Source organism: Vicugna pacos, chromosome 7, assembly GCF_048564905.1.
Source record: "Vicugna pacos chromosome 7, VicPac4, whole genome shotgun sequence".
Classification (NCBI taxonomy): domain Eukaryota; kingdom Metazoa; phylum Chordata; class Mammalia; order Artiodactyla; family Camelidae; genus Vicugna; species Vicugna pacos.
The window spans coordinates 60,238,591-60,262,631 of record NC_132993.1 but is presented as its reverse complement, the minus strand read 5'-3'; the positions used below and the strand labels follow the sequence as shown (position 1 = coordinate 60,262,631).

At 39.2% G+C, this 24,041-nt stretch overlaps 1 protein-coding gene across 9 annotated transcripts in view; it reads left to right on the top strand.

Moving 5' to 3' along the window:
* DYNC1I1 (dynein cytoplasmic 1 intermediate chain 1) overlaps positions 1–24,041 on the top strand; it is a 435,553-nt gene that overhangs the window by 191,515 nt on the left and 219,997 nt on the right. For 8 of the 9 annotated variants that reach the window (XM_072964956.1, XM_072964954.1, XM_072964953.1 and 5 more), the window contains 2 exons: positions 6,644–6,703; positions 22,596–22,711. In XM_072964956.1, coding sequence (XP_072821057.1) covers positions 6,644–6,703; positions 22,596–22,711 — 176 coding nt within the window. The remainder of the gene's footprint in view (positions 1–6,643; positions 6,704–22,595; positions 22,712–24,041) is intronic. The other variant, XM_072964958.1, reaches the window with a different exon arrangement.

The following is a 24,041-nucleotide window of genomic DNA, read 5'->3' as shown; positions in this document are numbered from 1 at the left end:
TAGAGAGCCAAGTTATTTATGAATGAGGTTGTTGAGGACAAATATATTTAGAGAGTAAGGCATTTGAGCTGGGCCTTAAATAGTACATATGCTTTGCACAGATAAAGATGGGAGAAAGGGCATTCCAGATAACGGGAGAGGCAAAAACAGAGGGAAATGGGCGGGGTGGGGATGGGGGCGTAGGTAGGAGGAGTATTGGGCATAGAATGCATGTTAAGAAGGCAGTTTAGAAAGAGATCAGAGTCTGGGAGACAAATATGGCCTTTGAGATAGATGAGATCCCTGGCTCCCATGTCTGGTGGCTATATACTGAATTTACTTGGCAGCAGATTAAAAACACAGATACCTAGGGCTCAGGTCTGAGATGAGATCTGGGTCACTACATTTTTATAATGCTTTCAAGGTTTGAGGACTAGTTTGGGGCAACCACTGGTCTGATAGACAAGACAGGAGGTCTGAAAGAGGACTATGGGAGTGGAGAAGGAAAGGAAAGACAGGTGAGATAAGGGTCAAATGGCTTTGGCATACAGATGTATATATCCAAAAAGCATGTGAAAAGGTGGAGACTTTGGGGTGATTTTTTGCAGAAGATACATGGACATCTCTGAGATCACCTACAGTTAGGGTGCATAGGTGAGGGGAGAAGAAATAACCCTGGTTGGGGAATGTCTGTCTTTATAGAGATGGAAATAAGGACCCTTCCAAAATTATAGTGAGATAGGAGGAAAAGAAACAAGATTTTTAGGGTCAGGAAGACTAAAAGAAAGAGCATGCTATGAAGGTGCCAATAGTCACCAGAATTATAGAGACTGAGGATGAAACAAGAATCAGCCATGGGATTTGATGATTTGGAGGTCATTCTCACCATCATCATCATCATCATTTTTGTTATTGCTTTGTGCTATTTTATTTCCATAGGCTGAGTTCCTGGAAGTGAAATGATTCCCGGAGTAACTCTGTGTTTACAACTCTTGCTCCATATTGGCATATTGCTTTTCAAAAGAACTGTACTGATTTAAAATGCCACCAGCAGTGTGTGAGAGTGTCTCAGCCATGCTGAATACTGGCATAACAAATGACACTTCTTAACTATTGCCTTCCCAGTATTTATCAAACATCTCTTTCTTATAACCAAAACCAAAACAACAACAAAAAAAAAAAAGGGTAAGAGCAAAGACAGCCTTTAAGGAAGAGTATTAAGGCTCTCCCCTCTGAAGGCTTAAGAAAAAGATGGGAAGAAGAATGGAGACCACCGACTAGCTGCTGAACAGGAAGAAATGCACCACTCATGAGAGAGCACGGTTTACACAGTATGGACATCGTGTCTTTTACACCTAAGTTATGCTTCCATCACAGGGCCAGGAATTGTTTTGTTTGAATTTTCACTTCTCTGTATCTAATAAATTGAAACTGAGCAAATAAAATGGGGCCAATGAAGGGAGACTTTTATAAGAAGCTGGATACTGATGAATTGGTAGAAGGTTTAAAATGTAAATTTCTGTTAGTCTTTTAATATTTCACTACTAGTTTGAAGAATTTTGGTGTCTTGTCCATTCTTTTTTTTTTTTTGAAAAAGAAATATTGAAAAACAAAGTGTTCCCCAAATTTTAAACTAACTGTTCCATGGTAAGCCTTTTTAGATGTAGCCAGAGGCTACATTGTTTAGCATGTTTAGGGTCAAGTAAGTAGATTATTTCTCATGGTGAGGGAAGCTTCTGTACCTAGTATTTTGAAACAGAGTTGGGAAATGTGACGTTAAAAGGCATGTCCAGAACTGTCAGTCCAACCATGGGACCATAATGCCATGATAGTACCCCTTAGGTCCAGATCAGGTAAAGAATCATTGGGTTATTCAGGATCTGTGCCAATAGCAGGTTCCCTATGAAAGAGATCCTCCCTTGGGCCCTCAGAAAGTTAACCTAAGAAATCAACCTAAAATTGATCAGAGCAGACAAATGCAACACTTAAAAATATGCAAATGAAGAAAACCAGGATGACTTTCAGACAGGAATACTGGACAAAAATCTAACTGACACAATAAAAGAAAGGTTACATCAGTCAGAAAGGGTTACGTTGGTCATCCTAAGAATCAGGGAAAATGGAGGCTCTGGCAGCCGTGAGATGGATGTAGGGGTGTGTGTTTAGTCTTGCCAGAAGATGTGGATGTGGTGGGCACAGGATAGGAAGGAGCTGTAGCAGCTAAGCATTCAGCTTCATTGTTCTGATTCCAAGGACAGTGCTGGTCTCCTGGCTTCCCAGAAAGCTGGCCTTCAAGGATAGAAGACTTCGTCAGGCGTGTATAATTGCTCTGCCTGGTAATTATTGTTTTCATGATAAATTGGTAAATTGGCATCTAAAATGTAACTTATTAGATCTAGTAGTCTTACTAGACCTAGCAGACTAACTCAGCTACCGAAAATAAACAAGGCACTGATGAAAATGAGTTTGTTATGTCCAAATCCTATTCCATCTTTCAAAAACCAGGTTGAATGGACTCTCTCATCTTTTCAGAGGGAGGATATCTTCCTGTTCTGGCTTCCAAAGGATAATGAAAGTATAGTCTAGTGCCTGGCTAGCTGGCACAAAATAAACACTCATCGAAAGGAAAACTGTAACTCTCACTAGGATTAATCTTTCTTATGGCGAACATTGATTGAAACTTTCAACTGTACCAGGCCCACAGCAATTGATGAGAACTACTTTTCCTCATGTATGTTATCAGTATGCATATCATTAGGTATAAATATTCATAGGTCTCATTCCTTTACTAAAATTTTAAGATTCTTAAGTGCAAGTCCATGTCCCACAGCACAACTGTGGTGCTTATGTGGTATATTTCACTTTCTACCTTGTTCTCCTAAACCATATGTTTTTATCTCCCCGTAAGAATTGTAGTTTCCATGAAGAATCTTTTAATCCTCTAGCACAGTAGTTTATATTAGGCTCTTAGTAGGTATTGATTGAGTAAATTAATATTCTTATAGAAATATTCTCTCCCTGCATGCATTGATTGGTTCACTTCAGAAATGACTGATAGTAGAAATAGTTACTATAGTAAACAGAGAGATTTCTTTATGAAAATATTTTGTGGTAATATATTATGTTCACATATATTCACTTACAATTTCACTACTTCTTTCATTTAAAAAATGAACTACCTGGTCAAACTTCCCAAGAAGCTGTGGGGAAACCATCATTTTATTTTCAGTGATACTGTAACATGAGGATAAATAAGGTGGTTAAAAAGTAAGAACTATGTCAGTGTTTAGAGAAGTATTCCAACTGGAGAAGAGAAAGCTGAAAGACATTTTAATAGTCATCCAGTATTTTAATCTATCAGGCAGAAGAGAACCTTAAAGGGCCTCCAGGCCCACACCCTCATTTTGCTAAGGACGGAAGACTTCCCTGGTGACACACAGTGGAGCCGCACCTGGAACACAAACCAACACCCCTAGGCTGAGGCGAGGCTCTCTCCAAGGTGCTGCTATCTCTGGGGAAGTTTTTCTGCAAGTTTGCACAGAAGGAATTCAGCAGACGTTTAATACACATTACTAGGCTACTCTCAGAAACATGAACAGCCACTGCTTATTCATTGTATTGGCTTTAAGTTCCTTTTCAAAGAAAAAGTGTGTTCTGTGCAAGTCTGACCACTCCACCGATAATGGTGGGGAAAAATGCAAGTAAAACTAGCACACTTGATAGCATCCTTGGCCTGACTCTTGCCACTCTGCTCGTTACTGACAGTAACTATGATTTCTTTTACTGAACAGCATATGTGTGGCTGGGGTGGAGGGCAGGACTGTTGTGGGTGAGATCCATAGCCCAGTTCTGTTGTTCTGGTGGAGTATGTGCAAGCTCTGGACTGCTAATCTGTGGCCTTCTTCAGCGACTGACTGAGAGAATTGTCATTTTTACTTCTTTAAGGGCACAGTGAGTTTAGATGAGCTGTCAGATAAATAACAGAACAGCTGTGACAACCTGGGAGCTGCCGCATTCTTTACCTGCCTGGGAGAAGTGGGAAAGGCGAATAAAGGTTGTCCCATTGGAAACCTGAGGGCAGAGGAACTGATCCCACCCCTTACAAGGGAACACTTCTCACAGTCAGCCGGGGCCAGAGTCTCCTCCTCTGTCTATAGCCAAAGAAATATCCGTAAGGATAGAAGCTTTGATCCTCTGCAGAGATACGTGAACAGCAAGGATGAATCATTGTAATGGATTTGGTTACTTCCAGGGTTTGAAAGGAGGTGATGAAATCACTGTCCTGAACCAGGAAAAGCTGCTTTCCTTGGACAGGGCAGTAGTTCTCACCCCCGGCTGCACATGAGAACACCTGGAGAATTTTTAAAAATCCAGATGCGTGGGTCCCACCCTACACATTCTGATTGAATTAGTTTGAAAGTGGCCTGAGCCTTAAGCCAGGCTGGAGTTCATCACGGATTTAGATACTGATGTGTTTGAACATCAGCAATCCTTTCAGCCTGCTGGCTGATGGAGGCAACGTCTAGTCCAGTCACTGTCTAAAGGTGATTCCAGGGTCAGCTGTTAGTATTACCTGGGAACTGGTTAAAAGTATAACTTCTCAGGCCCCACCTCAGAAATACCGAATCCACATTTCTGGGGTTGAGGATCAGTATCTGTATTTTAATAATACCTCCGGGTTATTCTGATCCATGTCTAGTTTGAAAACCACCGATCTAAGTCCAGACCTTGCTATGTGAAGTGTGGTCCAAAGACCAGCAACATCTGCATTCCCTGGAGCTGATTAGAAATGCAGACTCTCAGGCCACCCCAGACCTGCTAAATCAAAATCTGCATTTTAACAATACCCCTGGGGAATCTGTGCATTAAAGTTTGAGAAGCACTGATCTAAGAAACAGTGGCCAATTCGTGTTCCCACTGTACTTTGTCATCTTTCAGAGCATTTAGGTATGAGGACAAGAGCTCAACCAGAGCTAGTAAGGGAAACTGTGAAACTGCATTCTGATTCCTCTGCAGGAGGAACCTAGGTGGTATCTTTTACATAAAGGAGGACACCAACTCAGAGAAACATTGGGAGTAGATGCAGTAGACATAGTAGAAGTAAAAGCAGCTGCTGTTTATCAAATAGCTATTTTGTGCTTTACAGGTATAATTACATGTCATCCCTATAGAAAACTAGAGAGACTCCATCCATCCATCCATTTTTTCAACTAATGCTGTATTATAAAACCTGTATGCCAGGCATGGGTCTAGGCATATCGCTGTAATCTCAGGATAGAATTGCCCCTGCTGTTATGAGGCTTAAGTCCAGAGTCAAACAGCTGTCATAAGTAGAGTGATGTGTAATGAAACCTTAGGTGAAGGTAAGCACTATGAAGAAAGTGAAGCAGGATGAGAGAACGGGATGAAGAGTGATATGGATGTGTTGCTTGTGTTAAGGGGGTGAAAGGAGGAGAGCCTCTCTGAGCAGGTGACATTCGAGCCAAGACATAAATGAAGCAAAGTCATGAGCCGCACAGCTTTTTTCTTTATGGACAAGGAAACAAGCAGGGCTTCTCAAGCTTCAAAGCGCCCACAGATCACATTACCTGGGACCTTATTAAACTGTAGTGTGGAGTCAGCGAGCCTGGGTGAGATGTGAGTCTTGGCATTTCCAACAAGCTCCCAAGGGATGCAGATGCTTGTGGTCTGTGGGTCACACTCAGAGTGAGCAAAAGGATGTCACACAGTTGGTAAGTCACAGAGGCAGGATTTGAACACCAGATGCCTGACCCCAAAGTTGCTGCTGTCCATCGGCTACACGTCATATGGATGGCTTCATGCCTGATTCACCTGTAACTACTTAGCGTGCAGGGAATTGAAAGGGCCTGCCAAAGAAAGGTCCTTGTGTGCACTCTGTTTGTAGAAGTGCTACTTATCCGTTTTTATTCTGATGGAGAAATAAGAAAGGAAATTGATAATTCTTGGTAACCTTGGTAACTAATGATACTCTTGTGAAGTATTTAGAAGATGTAAGCCATCCCTGGCATCTTTAGAGACAAATGATATTATTGTTGATGACCATCTTCACTGTAATATATAAAATTAAAAAAAAAACACACGAAAACACCCATGAGCCTTGAAATCCAGTGTGTTATGTTTACAGTAACTGACCAGGGGAAGCCAGTTACTCACCAGGCCTGCGGCCATGCTCCATCTGGCCCGACCACCCTAGATGCTCCTGCTTTGGTCCATTGAACCCTTGCATTTGTTTCTCATCACTGCATGGGAGATGCTTGTTGCTCCCAGCTGCGGCTGGGCTCTGGGGTCTCCATGAAGCAGTTTACATGCTCAAATCAATCAGGCTTCAATATAAAACAAAAACTAAAAGGGTGGGTGTGTGGGTGGATGAGTATTTAGCTCTGGGCTTCCTTCCATGAAAACAACCAAAGCTTCGAGTATCAAACAGATGTTCAAAGGGAAGGACAGCTCGTCACTTCCTCTTGTATCTGTATTCTTGGGGTCTTCCTGGCACCTGGGGTTTTGGGGGTGACGAAGTGGGGAGATGTTCTGTGTATGTATTGTATATGCCATTGCCTTGATGAATGACATGGTTTGGTTTGGTTTGTTTCCCTCCCCTTTTGTTAATTCTCTGTGTTCTTTTTCCTTTGTGCTGCACAATTAGGACCCTGCAGTGGGACACAGACCCCTCAGTGCTCCAGCTGCAGTCAGACTCAGAACTTGGGTATATGTCTGCTCTTTTGTTACTCCTTTTATCATTTCTTTGCTACGGTTGTGTTGAAATGCTGGAGCTGTTGCTGCTCTTGATCCCGCCCCTGCCCGCCTTCGTTGAATTTCCAGTTTGATAAGTTTTTTTTTCCTTCTGTTAGTTTTCCTTATAAAATTATGCTTTGAAGAAAGTCTCTCTTTGTGGCAAACACCACAAAAAGATGGCTTTTGATCTCCCCTTCTTAATTCTTCTTGTTACAAAACAGCACTCCCCCAGAACAAAAATTACGAAAACATCTCCACACTTCTGTTTCAAGGTGGGGCACCCGAGTTCTGTGATGGCAAATATGTTTCACTTGATTCTAACCATCCTTTCCTTGACTAACAAGTTGCCTTCAGTTAATTTTTGTCTAAAATCAGTATTCAAATGCCATGTCTTATTTGTCTCCTTTCCTTTTCACTTTTTCGGGGACTCACAATCAGTATGTAATTTGAATCAAGTTTGAATATATAAAGATTCCTGTTAAAGAAAAAGCAGATTTGTTGAATTCCTCAATATTATGAATCTCAAATATTTGATGATGGCTTAGGTCTCCTATAGCCTAAAGATCTTTTTTTTTTCAGGTTGAAGTGTATGTTAAAAGATAGCTTCAGAGTTGAAAATTCACCCACGAAGAATAAAACACACAGGAATTTCCTAGAAACTTAGTGTATTTCCCGTGTAGGGTTGGAGTTAGTTATATTCACACCTGAGGTATTCCCAGTGCCGTGCTTGTCCTAGCTGTGCTGAAGCTCAGAAGAGCAGATGTGTGTGTCTCTTTTCTGCTTGCTTCAGTGAATTCAAATCAGCCATAACAGGAATATTTACACCAGAAAAATTGGCAAATGCTACAAACCAAGGCTTGCTTGCTTTCCCTAAGCCAGTTATTAAACATTTACTAACACGCCACTGGGTACCTGGATGTGTGAATGACAAACTTTTTTATGGTATTTTTTGAGACTACTACTATTTTTCTTTCTAAATATAACCCAATAAATCTCAAAGTGGTTATTTATTCACTTATCATTTATTTTGAATTCTTGAGATTCCTGGGCACATGTCTGTGGGTCCTGTCAATTTCAGTGCCTACTGTAGGTGAACAAGATCGAAGGGCTGTCTTTATCTAATGCCATCTTCTCCTGTCCCTTTATGTACGCAAAAGTTCTCTGCAGACTCTCAACACTGCTAAACCAAGGACATATCCTAACACTTCAGGTACCTGATACACTGTTTTTTTTTAACATTACTAAATTCTTGGCTGTTTAGTTATATAGTTCATTGTATGTTATATTTCAATTTTTACCATTTAAATAACCAAGAAATATTACTTAAACCAAGCAAAAAAACAATGAATACATAGTATGTTACTATTTGGTGGCATTTCAGAGTGCAGTTCTTCAATATTTCATTGCGTCAAAAAAAAAAAAAGGAGGCTAGAACTGGCAAAGACTTTACCTTGTGCACTTAAATTTTAGACAGATTTTTAGACAGATTGTGGCATTGCTAAATTACACTCGCTGATCTGAAACAGTTAGGAATTTTCCCATTTATATCTATTTTCCAGGCGAAAACTCTGTTTACTTTGCAGATTAAAACTTGTGACTTATTCTAGGGAGATGATGTATCTGTGGCTTCCACCTTGCCTGCCATATTTTATTCAGAGTGGACCCCTTGAGTCAGGGAAAGATGAGAAATGTAATTTTTCTGCTCGCTGAGTGGTTTGTCTTAGAGTTTGGAAGGAATGTTCAGAGAATATTAGAGGAGGTTGTTTCAGTCATGTTACATTTTCAAATATTGATTTAATGGAAAATTCTCTTTTTTGATAGTCCTTATATACAGGCAGCCTTCCTCTCATACACGATTTTATGAAGTATCCCTCAGGCAGCAAGATTTTTCCAGTGACAGTTTTATTTCCTCTTTCTGATCCCTGGCGTGGGGTTGACCATAGCCCATAGCTTGCTCTGTAGCCTGATTTAACAGCTTTATTGACGTGTAATTAATATTCAAAAGCCACACACATTTAAAGTATTCAAATTGATATGTTTCAGTATGTATACATATCTGTGAAATCATCACCACAATCAAGATAATAAGCACATTCATCATCCCCAAAAGCTTTCTCATGCCCCTTTGTCATCCCCATTCCTGCTTCTCCCCCCTCGCCAAAGCACTGATCTGCCTTCTGTCACTATGCATTAGTTTACACATCCCAGAATGTCATATAAATGAAATCATGCAGCAGGTAGTCTTTTGACTGACTTCTTGCACTCAAAGCAATTATGCTGAGATGCATTCATGTGGATGAGTTATCAGTAGTCTGCTCCCTGCTATTGCTAAGAAGCTCATTGTGTGGTTGTACCACAGTTATTTTATCCTGTCACTTTTTGATGTACATGTGGGTTGTTTCCAGTTTTGCCCATTACAAATAAAAATGCTATGAAGATTCACTTACAAGTCTTTTTAGGCAATATGCTTTCATTTCTTTTGGCTAAATATCACCAAGTAGAAAGGCTGAATCCTATAGTGAGTGTCCATTTAACTTAAACTGTCAAACTGTTTTCTAAATGTTTTTACCATGTTATACATTCTCACAGGCAGTGTATGAGAGCCTCAGTTCCTCTCCGTTCTCAACAACACTTGGTTTGCACCTTTTAAAAATTTATTTTTAACCATTATTAAAGAAGTCTAATGGTATCTCACTGTGGTTTTAGTTTGCATTTCCCATAATGGTGTTGAATATCTCTTTATGGGCTCATTTGCTTTTTGAATATCTTCTCTGATGAAATGTCTGCTTTGATTTCTTGAACTTACTGTTTATGAATTGGTTGTTTTTGCATAATGGAGTTTTGAGAGTTCTTTATCTATTTGAGGTATAATCCTTTGAGATGCGATTTGTAAATATTTTCTCCCAGTTTGTCACGTGCTTTTTTTCATTCTCTTAATAGTGTTTTTAAGAATGCAAACCTTTTTTAATTTTGACAAATTCCAGTTTTCAGATTTGTTCTTTTATGGATCATGCTTTTAGTGACATTTCAGTTTTTAATAATTCCTTAAACATTTGGTAGAATGTAATTCCCTGTGAAACCCTTTGGGTTTGGAATTTCATTTGGGGGATTAAAAATACAAATTTAAGAACTAGAACAGTAATGGAACTATTGAGGTTATCTATACTTCTCTGAGTAGTGTGCTTTGGCAGTTTGTATCTTTGAAGTAATATGCCCATTTCAGCTCCACTGGCAAATTTATTGACCTGAAATTGTGTGTGTGTGTGTGTGTGTGTGTGTGTATAATATATTCCTTCATCATCTTTTAACTATCTCCTTCCAGATATTGGCAAATTTTGCCTTGTGGACATAGGACACATACTAAGACAGATTATACTATGAACCGTAAGGTAAATCTCAGTGAGTTTAAAATGATACAAATAATACAAAATATGTTTTCTAACCACAACAGAATTAAATTAGAAACCAGTAACAGAAAGATCTCTGAAAAATCCCCAAATTCTGTAGAAACTAAATAAACACACTTCCAAATAACTCATCAGTTAAAGATTGAATAAAAAGGGAAATTACAGAGTATTTTTAACCAAATCAAAACAAGAAAAAATATATCAAAATTTGCAAAATGCTGCAAAGTAATACTTAAGGGGAGTTTAATAGCACTAAAACACTATATTAGAAATAGTGCTACACACTTATATTAGTCTTAAGTCAGTGACCTCTGCTTCTACTTTAAGAAACTAAATAAAGCAAAGCATATGAACACAAATTAAGCAGATGAAAAGAAATAATTAATATCAGGGTAGAAATCAGTGAAATAGAAGAATAGAGAAAATCAGTGAAACCAAATGCTGGATCTTTGAGAAGATCAATAAAACTGATAAATATCTAGCTATACTTATCAGAAAAAAAATTGCATTTCTCTAATGGTCAGCGACGTTAAGCTTTTTTCATGTGTTTATTAGCCATCTGTATGTCTACTTTGGAAATTATCTATTCAGCTTTTCTGCCCATTTTCTAATCAGATTGTTTCTTTTTTGATATTGAATTGTGTGAGCTGTTTATATATTTTGGATATTAACTCCTTATCAGTCATATAATTTGCAAATATTTTCTCCCATTCAGTAGATTGTGTTTTTGTTTTGTTGATGTTTTCCTTTGCTGTGCAAAAACCTGTGCTGTCCCATTTGTTCATTTTTGCTTTTAATTATTTTTACATAGGAGACAGATCCAAAAAAGTATTGCAGCTGTTTATGTCAAAGAGTGTTCTGCCTCTGTTCTCTTTTAGGAGTTTTATGGTTTCTGATCTTACATTTAGATCTTTAATACACTTCAAGTTTATTTTTGTGTATAGTGAGGAAATGTTTTAATCTCATTCCTTTAAATGCAGCTGTTCAGTTTTCTCAGCACCAATTATTTGAAGAGATTGTCTTTTCCCCATTGTATATTCTTGACTACTTGGATGTATATTAATTGAAAGTAGGTGTGTGGGCTTATTTCTGAGCTCTCTACTATATCCCACTGGTCTATGTATCTGTTTTGTGCCAATACCATGCTGTTTTGATTACTGTAGCTTTACAGTATAGTCTGAAGCCATGTGGTGTTATACCTCTAATTGTGTTCTTTTTTCACAAGATTACTGTGACAAATCAAGGTCTTTCATGGTTTCATATAAATTTAAGGATTATTTGTTCTAGTTCTGTGAAAAATGTCATGGGTATTTTAATAGGAATTATTTTCAATCTGAAGACTGTTTTGGGTAGTATGGCCATTTTAACAATATTAATTCTTCTAATCCAATAATGTAGTGTATCTTTCCATTTCTTTGTATCATTTTCAAATTCCTTCATCAATGTTTTATAATTTTCAGATATAGGTCTTTCTCATGCTAGATATTTGGGCACCATCCCAAACTACTGTAGCAAAACAGAGAGATCACTCTGTCAAGAATAGCAGTTAAACCAACTGTATAAAGGCACCAGAAAAACATATATCCTTCAAGATGGTGGCAAGTGTTTGAGAAAATCTAGCCAGGCAATTCTAGAGGTCTCTTTATGTTTTAAAGTTATTTTTATTTGCCTAACGGAACAGTCATAAGCTCATTGGTCTTTGATGAAGGAGCCCTCTTTTGGCTTATTCTCCATGTTTTGTCAAATATTCTTATGTATTATGTTTAGATCTCTGGTCTGAATTAATTTGTAAGGTTTCCCATGTAACAATGCCTGGAATTTTCTTGAGAATGATGTAGGGTGTATTCTTGAGCTAATTGACGATCTCTGCCTTTTCAATAACACCTTATTACACTTTCTACAGAAATTGAAATACGGAACAGCAGCGTGTGTAGGGAGAGGTGTATCAAAAGGTAATGGTAAAATTCACTTTAAATATAGAATGGATTCTGACCCATGGAAAACTTCAATAAATTGGTTTTAATTGATCCAATCAAACTTTGTCACAAAAGAGGGAGAAAGTGCTTTGTTTTATCTCTTACAATATTTGTTTATGAAGTCCCCAAACATTTCTTGAGAAGCTATTATCTTCCAGTCTTTGTACTCTGTCCTCAAAAACCTTGAGTGAGCAATATTGGGGATATTTTCTGTTCCATAGTCACAACTAGATTTTCGTAAAACAATATTCCTTTTTTTTCATTCCATTTTCATTCATTTCATTCCAATTAATAGGCCATTTGAGAAAGATGTGTACTTATACTTTGGTACTCAGTGACTTGACGATTTCTGTCATTTTATAGGTTTATGTTACAACTTCTGTAGAAGGTTTTTCATAAGTATCTAGTCAATAGAAGACCATTTCTATAAGTTTTTTATATCATCATTGTGATTTATGTGTAATATTGTAGAAAACACACTTCTGTATCTCCTGATCTTATAAGTCAGGACTTTCAATTGCTTTTGTAGGGGACACTTGACAGCAGAATTCCCACCAGCTCTATTATAATCATGACAATTTTGATTCTTTCCTCTCTCATCCCAGAAATTTGCAAAATTTACTTGTGTGATGAAATTTAAGGCAAACTCTTTGACCATGCTTGTTGACTGAGCCAGACTTGACATTTGCTTCTGTTTGGGAAAAATGCTTCAGCTGCCAAACTAATCTCTGCACAGTCAGAAGCAAATTTCATGGAAACGAAGTAAATACTTCCCCAGATGATTTTTTAAATATGAGTATAGAAGATGGAAGAGGGTCCTCCTCGGGGTCAGCCATCAAGCTACTTCTCAGTCGTTGGAGAAGAGCACGCACTGTGAACATAGATGATAAATTGCGTGTGTGTGTAGGGGGGTGCTGCAACGCTAGGCCCCCTTCCTCCATGTGATGGCACATCCTCACCTTTCCTCCGTGTGGTGTCCTGTGCCCAGTCCTAGGAACCAGTTCTGCAGATGTCACACTTTCACACCTAATTGTACTAATATAGAGTGTTTAGAAAATAAGTTGACCTTTTGTCATTTTTAAAAATTTCTGTACCTCATGAGTGTCTATGTCCTTAGCTCCCTACATTCTCTTCTGTGGGTGCAGTGTTTTCTCATGTGACTTTAGGTGGGTGGCTCCCAGAACCGTATTTTCTGTTTTGTCTTCTTTTCATAACTTTGGTCTTAAACTTCATATAGTTACAAAACCCTTCATCACAAACTCACCCACAGAGTTACTCATTTTTACCCCAAAGCAGATCGTTCTCTGATTCCCCTGTGTCTTCTAGTTACGCCACTCACTTTTCTTCCCATAAGGCATGATGCCTTGAAATAATCTCCAGTTTATTCCTGTTCTTTCACCCTCTGTACCAAGTAAACTGCCTTAATTCTCTTCCAGAGTCACCAAACTTCAGCATTTCCTCTTTATTCCCAGTGTATCACCACTGAGCGCTTTCTTATCACCCTAAACCAAGTCTCCATATTTGCTAGCCTGTCAGTTACAGTAATCATTTCTCTGGCTTCCCCCTTTGAATTAAATTCTCTGTTTAGTTACTGAACCCCCACCTACCCTTTGTTTGTAGATCCTTTCCCAGTTCCCTCTTTCCTCCACACTCAACTCCTAAGTTCTTTTATAGCCTCTGGTCGCTTATTTGTCAAATGAGGGAGATAGACTTGGTTCTTTGTATAGTTGCTATACTAATATATTTTATTTTATTCTATGTATGTTTCTATTGAAGTAAAGTCAGTTTAAAATGTTGTGTCAATTTCTGGTGTGCAGCATAATGTTTCAGTCATACAAATGCATACATATATTCCTTTTCATATTCTTTTTCATTATAGATTACTACAAGATGTTGAATATTGTGGTATTCAACTGTGCTATACAGTAGAAACTTGTTGTTTATCTATTTTATATATAGTGGTGTTTATCTGCAAATCTTAAACACCCAGTTTATCCTTTTCCCCCCAGTAACCATAAGTTTGTTTTTTATGTCTGTGAGTCTGTTTCTGTTTTGTAAGTAAGTTCATTTGTGCATTTTTTCTTTTAGATTCCACATATGAGTGATATCATATGGTATTTTTCTTTCTGTCTCTGGCTTACTTCACTTAGGATGATGATCATCTGGCCTATCCACGTTGCTGCAAATAACAGTATTTTAATCTTTTTCATGGTTGAGTAGTATTCCATTGTGTGTACGTGTGTGTGTGTGTGTGTGTAAATGTCATTGGACATTTAGGTTGTTTCCATATAATAGTGCTTCTATGAACATTGGGGTGCATGTATCTTATATACTAATTTATTTTAAATAACTCTTTGAAGCTGTCAGGTTTTTAGTAACTTTCAATAATTCCTCATTGTCTGCAGCATAAAGTCCAAGTTTTATAGCCTGTGATTTAAATCATCTGGTCTTAAAAAAAAATCATCTGGTCTTAGGGTATCTCTCTAAATTTATCTTCCACTGCCCATCAACATAAAACTTCTATTCTGAAAACCTGGTCTCTCAGGTGTAAAATGTGAATTTAGTCTTTTGTTGACTGTGTATATAGGGCCTCCTCGCTGAAATACACTCTTCAGTCCTTTCCACTTGACTGAGTCCTGCCCATCCTTCAAGATTTATATCAGGCCTTCACTTCTCAGTGAAACTTGCTTTATTTATCCAAACACATAATAATGTTCATATTATAAACTCCTGTTGCACTTACTACGTGAATTAACTCATGTTGACTCTTATTCATTGCTGCCCTTCATTCTTAGTTGTTTTGTCGTATATGTTCACTCTCCTCATCCTCTCTGTAAGGATCTGGCACAGTCCCATGCTTGTTTGTGGTTGCTGATAGTGATACTGGCAGAAGTAATTCCCATTTCTGGGACATTGTAGATCCCACATGACATTTTTGGACAAGGAGGAAAGTGGCACCATTGTCACCCTTGCCATCTTAGGGGGCTCTTCTTTAAGAACCTCAAGGAATTTTATAAGCAGTCTAGAGAGAAAGTCACTGGCAGCACCATTAATGTGTGTTGAGGATGAAATAGTCACATACAAGTAAGCAGCAGTAAAACCCAGCAGGATTGAGTCTGGCCTGATGTAAGACATTCTTTTATTCCTTGGCCCTGACCTACTTTGGCATCTGGCCAAATAACTCTTTGTCTCTGAGAATACCTGCTCCTGGTTTTATCTGCTTGGCTTCCAGTTTTCTTTCCTGCCCCAGAGACTGCCTGTTAGTGCAGTGACCCCTTTTTGCTTCCTGGCTTCTGAGTGCCACACATCGGCTTCTGACCTAGGCCCTTGACTCTGCCACGCAGTCTTCCCACACTCTTGTCCTGCCACCAGGTTTAACCAGTATACCCTCAAGGTTATAATTCCCAGTCATCGAAAACTCTGAGACTGCTATTCAAAGACCATTATTGAGAGTCTTTTGTGATTCACATTTTGAAAAATTTGAAGTGTTTCTTAGATGCTTGGTATATTTTTACTGTGGCTTTTCTGTGTCTTCATATAGGCCCTTGTACTGTGATATTATAAAAAATAAATTCTATTAATGCCAGTCTCAGTCTACCTCCCAGTGTTGGTGATGGGTCAGAAAATGACTCATTCACTCTGATATATGTGTATCTTTGAGGATTAGCTGATGGCATGTGTGAAATTCCAACAGCAGCCATCCAGTTTAGTTAACACTTTAGCTGTCCGGAGCCAGATCTGATATTATTGGGTTCTCTTATGAGTCCAATAGAGATAGTACCACAATATTAATGCAATTTCCTTCACTTATCTTAAATATGAAATGCAGGAACATCAAGTTTACTGTATATAATTCACTCTAGGCTGAAATTAGAGCCTCAGAAAATGAGGTGTATTGTGCCTAACTGACTCAGGAAGAATTTGATGATCCTTATGCCAGTGGTGGGTGGCCTGCTCCGGTGCTCTGAAAGCTTTTATGACCCCGGAGAAGTGCTCAGGTGATGAGGTCCCTCTATCCTCCCACAGTCGGCTTTGGCTACTTGTTGGGGTCTGTGGACATCAACAGGGAGCAATATTCATGATAAAGTCTCTGCTCCCTTGCTCAATCTTGCTGCTGAACATTAAGAAAAATTAAGCATGGGCCAACTGGATATCCATATGCAAAAGAATGAAATTGGACCCCTACTTCACACACATGCAAAATTAATTCAAAATAGAGCAGAGATCTAAATGTAAGAGCTAAAACAATAAAACTTTTAGGAGAAAACATAGGTGCAAATCTTCGTGACATTGGATTGGGCAGTGGTTTTTTAGATATGACACCAAAAGCACAAGCAGTTAGTTAAAAAAATGGATGAATTGGACTTCATTAAAATTTAAACCTTTTGTATTTCAAACGGCATCATCAAGAAAGTGAAAAGGCATCCCACAGAATGGGATAGTATATTTGCAAATCATATATCTGATAAGGGTCTAATATTCAGAATGTATTTAAAAATCTCTTACAACTCAGCAATAGAAGGACAAATAACCCAACTTAAAAATGGGCAAAGAATTTGAATAGGCATTTCTTGAAAGAAGACATACACATGAAAAGATGCTCGACATCATTAGCCATCAGAGAAATTAAAATCAAAATCACAGTGCGACATTACTTCACACTCACTCGGGTGGCTGTAATAAAAAAGACATTACTAATAAAGGTTGACAAGGCTGTAGAGAAATTGTCATCCTTGTACACTGCTGATGAGAATGTAAAATGATGGAGCCACTTTGGAAAACAGTTTGGCAGTTCCTCAAAAAGTTAAACATAGAATTACCATGTAACCCAGCAATTCCACTCATAGATATACACCAGCTCAAGGAAAATTCAGTTTAATTCCAAGAGAATTGAAACCATATGCCTACACAAAAACTTGTACACAAGTGTTTGTAGCAGCATTATTCATTATTCAAAAAGAAAACAACTCAAATGTCCACCAACTCATGAGTGGATTGAAAGCAATGTGGTATATCCACACAGTGGAATATTATTTATCAATAAAAAGGAATGACATTTTGATACATGCTATAGCAAGATGAACCTTAGAGCATTAAACTGAGTAAAAGAAATGAGACACAAAAGGCCTCATATTGTATTCTTCCACTGACAAGAAAGTAGACAGAAAGTAGATGAGTGGTTTCCAGGGGCTGGAGGAGAGGAGACCAGAGAGTCGCTCCCAATGAATACAAGATTTTTTTTGGAGGTAACGAAAAGGTTGTGTATTATAAGTGGTAAGGTTCTACAGCTTCATGAATATATTAAAATAAAACACTCAATTCTATACATTAAAGGGGAGATTTTTATAGTATGAAAATTTTATTTCCATAAAAAATTAAGACAGCCTTGATCTTAAGTCTGATCAAAGAGCTCTGCTTTTTGATCCTTCCATCCATAACCAGCTCCCCACCACCCACAGCTTTGTAGTGTCAAAATTATTCTCCTGTTTAATTCTTTAAGACAACTTGACGGTATTTCTTTGAAATCTAATTTTTTTAAGCGCTCCACATGTAGGATTCTCTCCATATTTCCAGGTCACAGATGCAGTGACTTGAGAAGCTGAAGTTCTATTCATGGCTTTGAAAGGAATGCAAATCTTTTCAAAAATAGGGAGAAAACCAGGATATCCTGCTTTGGTAGATAACTCTATGCTTTGCAATTATTTATTCTCCATACTATTAAAAATAGTATTTAAAGTATTAACTGCATTTAAAAATACCAGTATGTTTTCTCCTGGAATTTCCTTCATCTTTGAAATGGGAGAAGAACCACAGAATTTATATTTATTAGAATTACAATGGCTGTGTCCATGTTTCTCATCCTTTTATTTGGGAGTAAGTCTTCATAACCCTGACTTTCCTCAGCTTTGGTAGACGTCATAGACCATGATTAAGTCATATTTTGGGCTTCATCTTCTTTGGATAGTGATACTTTGCCAAGGGGTTCGCAAAGCCATGCTAACCTTATTGTGGGTGAATAGACCAAGATACCTCAAGTGAACCAGAAAGGGGAACGGGGACATGATTCATGCAAGGGAGTAGTTTTCTATTTCTGATGCATAATGTCTAACCAAGAACACGTGGACAAACCTGGGTAGATTGGACTATGCTAGTGGTAGACTGGAAATCTTAACACCCTAAGCACTTGGAAATAACCTTCTCAAATGTCAGATAGCTTCAGTTTTTATCCTTTATCAAGACCTGACTTTTCTGAAGAAACATTTCAACTTTGGTATGATACAGTTTTGCTCAGCCAACTTGCTCAGCTTAGTGGGGAGTCCAACCCCAGCCCAGGGGAAATGTGGGCCACTGGCATTTTAGGACCATGCCAGGTCAGCGAGTAAGGAATCCATGATTTCATTGCCCAGCGTCTCTGGGATCCACCACTGCCTGACTTTTTAGTTTTAGATCTAGGATAGAGCCTGTGCCAGGCCCCTCACATTTTGTGCACTGCAGTCTGTCTCCTTTGCCTGACACCCATCCTCTTACCCTCTCACTCACCTTTGCTCCTCGCCTGTCTCACAGAGCTTTATAAGCTTGGATTGGAGATGCCATTCCTACTCAGTGGGTCTGAGGCCTCATCCTCTAGGACTTGGCTGCATGGTGGAGTGCCTCAGTGAATCCAGTTGAAGAATGAAGATTCTATTTATACACTCTAATATTTCTAAGTTAGTGGTGCTCAGTCTTTAGTGAGCATCAGAATCACTGGGGTTGGGGGGGAGTTAAAACACAGATTGGTTGGGCCCTATAATTTAATAATAATGCCATGTCCACCACGGCATAGATAACTGAATTTTTAACTTACATCTCTACATCATGCCTTCTTTTTCTTCTGTTCTTCTCTTCTTCCTTTCCTTCCTTCCTCAAACATTTATTCAGTGCCAGCTCTGTATGTGACACAGAACTAAGCCCCAGTGAACAGAGATAAATCGGTCAGGGATAAATAAGTAAGTTTGCGGCCAAGTCAGACATGAAAAGAGAACACTGACATGTAAGCGGGGCTGTGGTGGAAGTATGCCTGTACAGTAGTGAGGCCGTGAGGTTTGCGGGAGGGGTGGGGTCAGCAGGAAAGGTATCCCAGAGTCAGAACAGTGGAGCCAGTGTGAAACTCTGAGTCTCATTAGAAGATAAAGGAATTATAGTAACAGTAATTCTACAATTTTTTCCCTCCTTTCTAAGTAGTTTAAGTTGCAACCTTGAATAGAAGAATTATGAGCTGGTAATACTGAGCGAAATAAGAAACACAGTGCTCAGTGTTTGTCCCTTTAAAGAAAAGAACTACTAGATAGTTCATCTTGTAGACAAAGTTATATGATATTTTTATCAGCTGATAAAACTGTAGAAGTATTTTAGGGAAGTTGAAGGTCTTTGTCACAGGGTGTATGAATGGTATACTCTGCATCAGCTGAGACATTCTGGCCCAGGAGAGACCAGAGGTGAGGACACACAGTTGGAGAACACACCTGAGAGGAAGGTCTTTGCTGTGGAAGGGCGCCACCTTCTGCAGCCTTTCTGAAACGGCTAGGGCTGGGAACTATTTGTGATACTTGCACCACTTAAAGCTAAGTTGTGAAAACTGAGAAATTTCACGGTGTTGATACTTACTTGTACTTAAAGGAAAAGCAAACAGACACTCCCAGGCAGCCAAAATCTACCCATGTGCCCAAAGAAATTAGGTGTGTGATTATTATGTTCTGTTGTCAGAGATAATCTTCAAATCTACTATTTTAGGGAATCAATTTAGAGCATTCATAAATCTACTGTCTCTGATTTTTTTGAAGAAATATAAGCATTATTATAATCAGTCAAAAAGGTAACAGTAGAGCCACCTACTGTGTGCCAGGCACTAAATTAAATGTTTTATAAGCACTGGCTTTAGTCTTCACAGCAATTCAGCAACAGGTACCCATTTTACAAATGAGAAACATGAGGCTTAGAGGGGTTTGTCACTGGTCCAGAGCATTTACATTCGGCTGGTAAGTGACAAAGCAGGGACTGGAACCCAGTTTGTGTATGAGTACATAACTTAACCATTATGCTATACTGCCTCACGGGTTGGTTTCAGTTTGCCGTGGTGAGTTATCAAATTACAGATCAGCTTCCTATTGCCCAGTGCCTACAGCTGGTCACCTGACACCATAGGCCTACTGCTTACGTCTCAGTAGCAAGATGTGATGGAATCCCTGCCTGCAGGTATGGGTTCCTCTTAATGGGACTGTGGAGATCTTGGGCCTCACACAGGTGCCCCTGGAAGTCTGGGGGAATCGCTCCATGCCAGGTGTGACACCAATTTGAAGCAGTGGGGGTATATTACCAGCCTATGTTTCCTTTCCATCTCAGCCTGAGATGAAGATAAACCTCTTGGGGCCTCAGAAAGATGCTTTAGGCTATTAAACAGCAGGAGGGGCTTTGCCTTAAGCAGTCCCCGGTGTCTAGTCATGTTTTCTTCTTCAGATGCTTCAAGAAAGACCCATTCTAGGAAGAAAAATATACTTCTCTGATCCAAGAAGGATTGAAAGTAATACTTGAGTTTCTTACTTTGAAACTTTGAGCCTTTTTCCTTGTTTAATACTTTTGTTTCTAGTACATTTTGTGTGTTTTCCCCCCAATTCTGTGTGAGAAGGTTGTGAGGAAGTGCTGGGTCTGCAGCCTGACCCTCCAGTTCACTCTGCAGTCCAGACACTGGAGTGAGAGAGGCCCATGTGGCCCAGTCCTGTGTGGAGCTTGGGCTGCAGCCACACTTAGTGGGGCTGCCGCTGTGCTTGGTGGAGCTGCAGAGATGGCCTGGGAGGCTTGTTCTCTAAACCAGCCTTTGTTTGTTTGGGTCTGCTCTGTGCACACCTTAGATTTCACCTCATTTATCTTCGTGACTCATGGGGAAGAAATTTTTGTTTTCCTAGACTGCTTGGGAAATTGTACATAGAAATTTCTAGCTGTAGTATGCCTTTCTTTCGTCTTTTTATTATTACTACTAAAAAGATTTGAGTCTGTACCTTTGTTAGTAATAATGAAAAAATAATATGAAGGTGCTTCTATCGATCCTAGAGAGCTAGGGAATGTGGGATTTTGACCAAATGGTTATTTTTGCCTTTCTTTTTCCCTCAGAGGTACACACATACTCTATTTCCTGAAAAATTTAAAGAAATATAGTAAAATACATCCAATACTGATACAAAATCTATATACTAAAATAATGTTCCAGAAACTGTTTTAAGATGTATATGAGTATAAATTGTGTACATAGGTACACATAATGTATGTGTGGTGTATGCATTATATGTATGTGGTACACATATATTACCCATACTAATCCTAATAGTAAGTACTAGTAACATCTCCATGTGACAGATGAGGAAGCTGAGGCCCAGAGGGATTAAGTAACTTGCACGAGATCTCACACATGGCTGGTAAGCGGTAGGCTAGAGTCTACGTGCTTAACTACGAGACTCCACTGCCTCCACGACTGGGTGTTTCCTGGGTGATGCAGGAGGCATGTCAGAACTGGGGGGGCAGTTGAGAACTCACCATTAAGAACTTCAGGTAGATGTTTGACTTGATGGCAAAGCACTGGACCAGGACTTGGGCCAACAGAATTTTAGCCCTGGTTCTACCATTTACAAGTTGCACATACTTGAGAATGTTTTTTATACTGAATCTCGCCTTCCTCGTCGATAAAATGGAGATGATGATGACATCTACCCATAAGCTTCATGGAGGGGCACCTCGGAGGCAGCTGACGTGATGGATGTGAGACATATGAGAACAGTTGTGCACTCCATAAATATTCAGGAAGGATTTTCTACGTGCTCACAGCTCATTTGGGAATCCTAAACTAAAACTCTGTCACTCTTGGCCCAGTACCCTTTCCACTCACCTGTGCTGTGTCAGTGTGTCTTTTGGCAAATGCACATGCTGGTCTGTATTAGTTCCTTTTCTGGAGAAGTGTGAGATGTTATGCTCTTCCTTGGAACATCATCCTCTCATTATCGTAATAGAGAACATGCTTTTTCTTTCCTTTTTTTTGCCACTAAGCAGTCAACTCTTTTCTTCAGATTTGAGAAGCATTCTTTTTCTTTTGTCCCTCTTGCCTAAGAGACTAGAATCCTGTGTTACAAATGAAAATTTTCTCTATAAACTTTAATCAAGAAAAATCGGAGTTTCTCAGAATGGAAGGGGTCTCATTTGAACTCACCAAGACCTGGTTTGGCAGGTAGAAAAGCTGAGGGTCAGCCCGAGGGTCTGTGTGACCACCACTCAGCAAAACGGCGGCAAAGTGGGCTGAAAACCCGTGTCTTGACTTGCAACCCAGGACCCAGGGCCCCAGTACAGGGAAGCTGCAGACATTTGAAGTTTATTTATTTTAGTCCTTTGTTTCATTACTGATAAATCCTCTGCAAGGAAGACCTTCCCTCTCTAAGCACTTGTCCTTTGTTACTCATAGACGGAGACTGCATAAGCTGGGCGTGTCGAAGGTTACCCAAGTGGATTTCCTGCCCAGGGAAGTAGTGTCCTACTCCAAGGAAACCCAGACTCCTCTGGCTACGCATCAGTCTGAAGGTAAACTCTGTCTTTGTTTTACTTTTCATATGATCTCTGGACAAATTGCCGGGGAGTCACAGCCTTCTTGCTGATTTCTTGTCTTAACATAAGCTATCTTCTCAGGACATACCAAATGCTTACATTTCCTTTGGCTCTGATTTTGAAAATGCTGGCGAGGAAACCCAGTAGTAATCCTCCAGAAACCCAGGCACTTGAAAATGGATAACTTAGAGAGGTCACGCTTTGTCAACACTGTGAAGAGGGGGAAGATCATCAAAGGATAACATGATAGAAACTTCTCTGAATTTTATTGGTAAAAAGTGTGTGTATGTTAAGAGTCATCATTTGTGGGAGTCAGCAAACTATAGCCTACCACCTGTTTCTCAAAATGAAGTGTTTTGGAATGCCCAGTCCTTCATGTCTGTATGGCTGCTTTCTTGCTACGTGGTAGGGTTGAGTGCTTATGGCTCACATGGCCTAACATTACTCTCATGTGGTGCTTTACAGAAAAGCTTTGCTGACCCCTGATTAGTTTTTCCAATTCAGAGGGCAATGTACTAGAGTTTATCGCAATTTAAAAAGACTTTCCACCTGAGCTCCGTACGAGTGAATGGGAATTGAGTTCCTTGCCTCCTTCGTGCATACCAGAAAGTATCAAGTGGAAAAGGTATGTGTAAATCCCAGTGAATCGTAAAAATGCACTAGTAGGAGAAGCTGATGCTAATCAATCAAAATGCTTCCTAGAAGTAAAAAATTACACTAAAGCAAAATTACTCCAGAGCAGAAGCAGGAGATGTGTACACTTGAAATAGGGTAAGTGAAGGTTGCACTGTTGGGGAGTAGCTCTGTTGGTATAGCTAAGCACAGTCTCTTTTTACTTTGTTACTTTGTTGTTTGGTGTGGTGAAGAAGATATAAGAATTCTGGGTTCACTGTTGTTATGTAGTAAATACCGAACAAAAGCCATCAGAATGAAAAATGATTTGCATTCCCTGCTTGGTTTACAGTGTATATAAATCAGTGCAGTTTGGTTTGTGCAAACTACAGAGCTTTTCAATTTTGGTTTTAAACACATTATGTCAAAAGCAAAGTGAAATCTGAATCCTTGAAGTAGAGCGCTGCCTGCAGGCCTTTTGAAGACCTTTCCTGTCGTGCTGGCTGGTGTGGGGACAATCCTTTGGTGGCGGGGCCTCCATGTTTCAAGTCTGTTAATGAAATGAATTTTAGAAGCAAACAAATAGCACCCTCTGGTGGTGAAATTTTAAACCAACTACTTCAGCAAGCTGGGAAATTGTGTATTAGTGTGGCTGAAAATACAAAATTAGAAAAGCTTTTGGGAGTTCAACTTG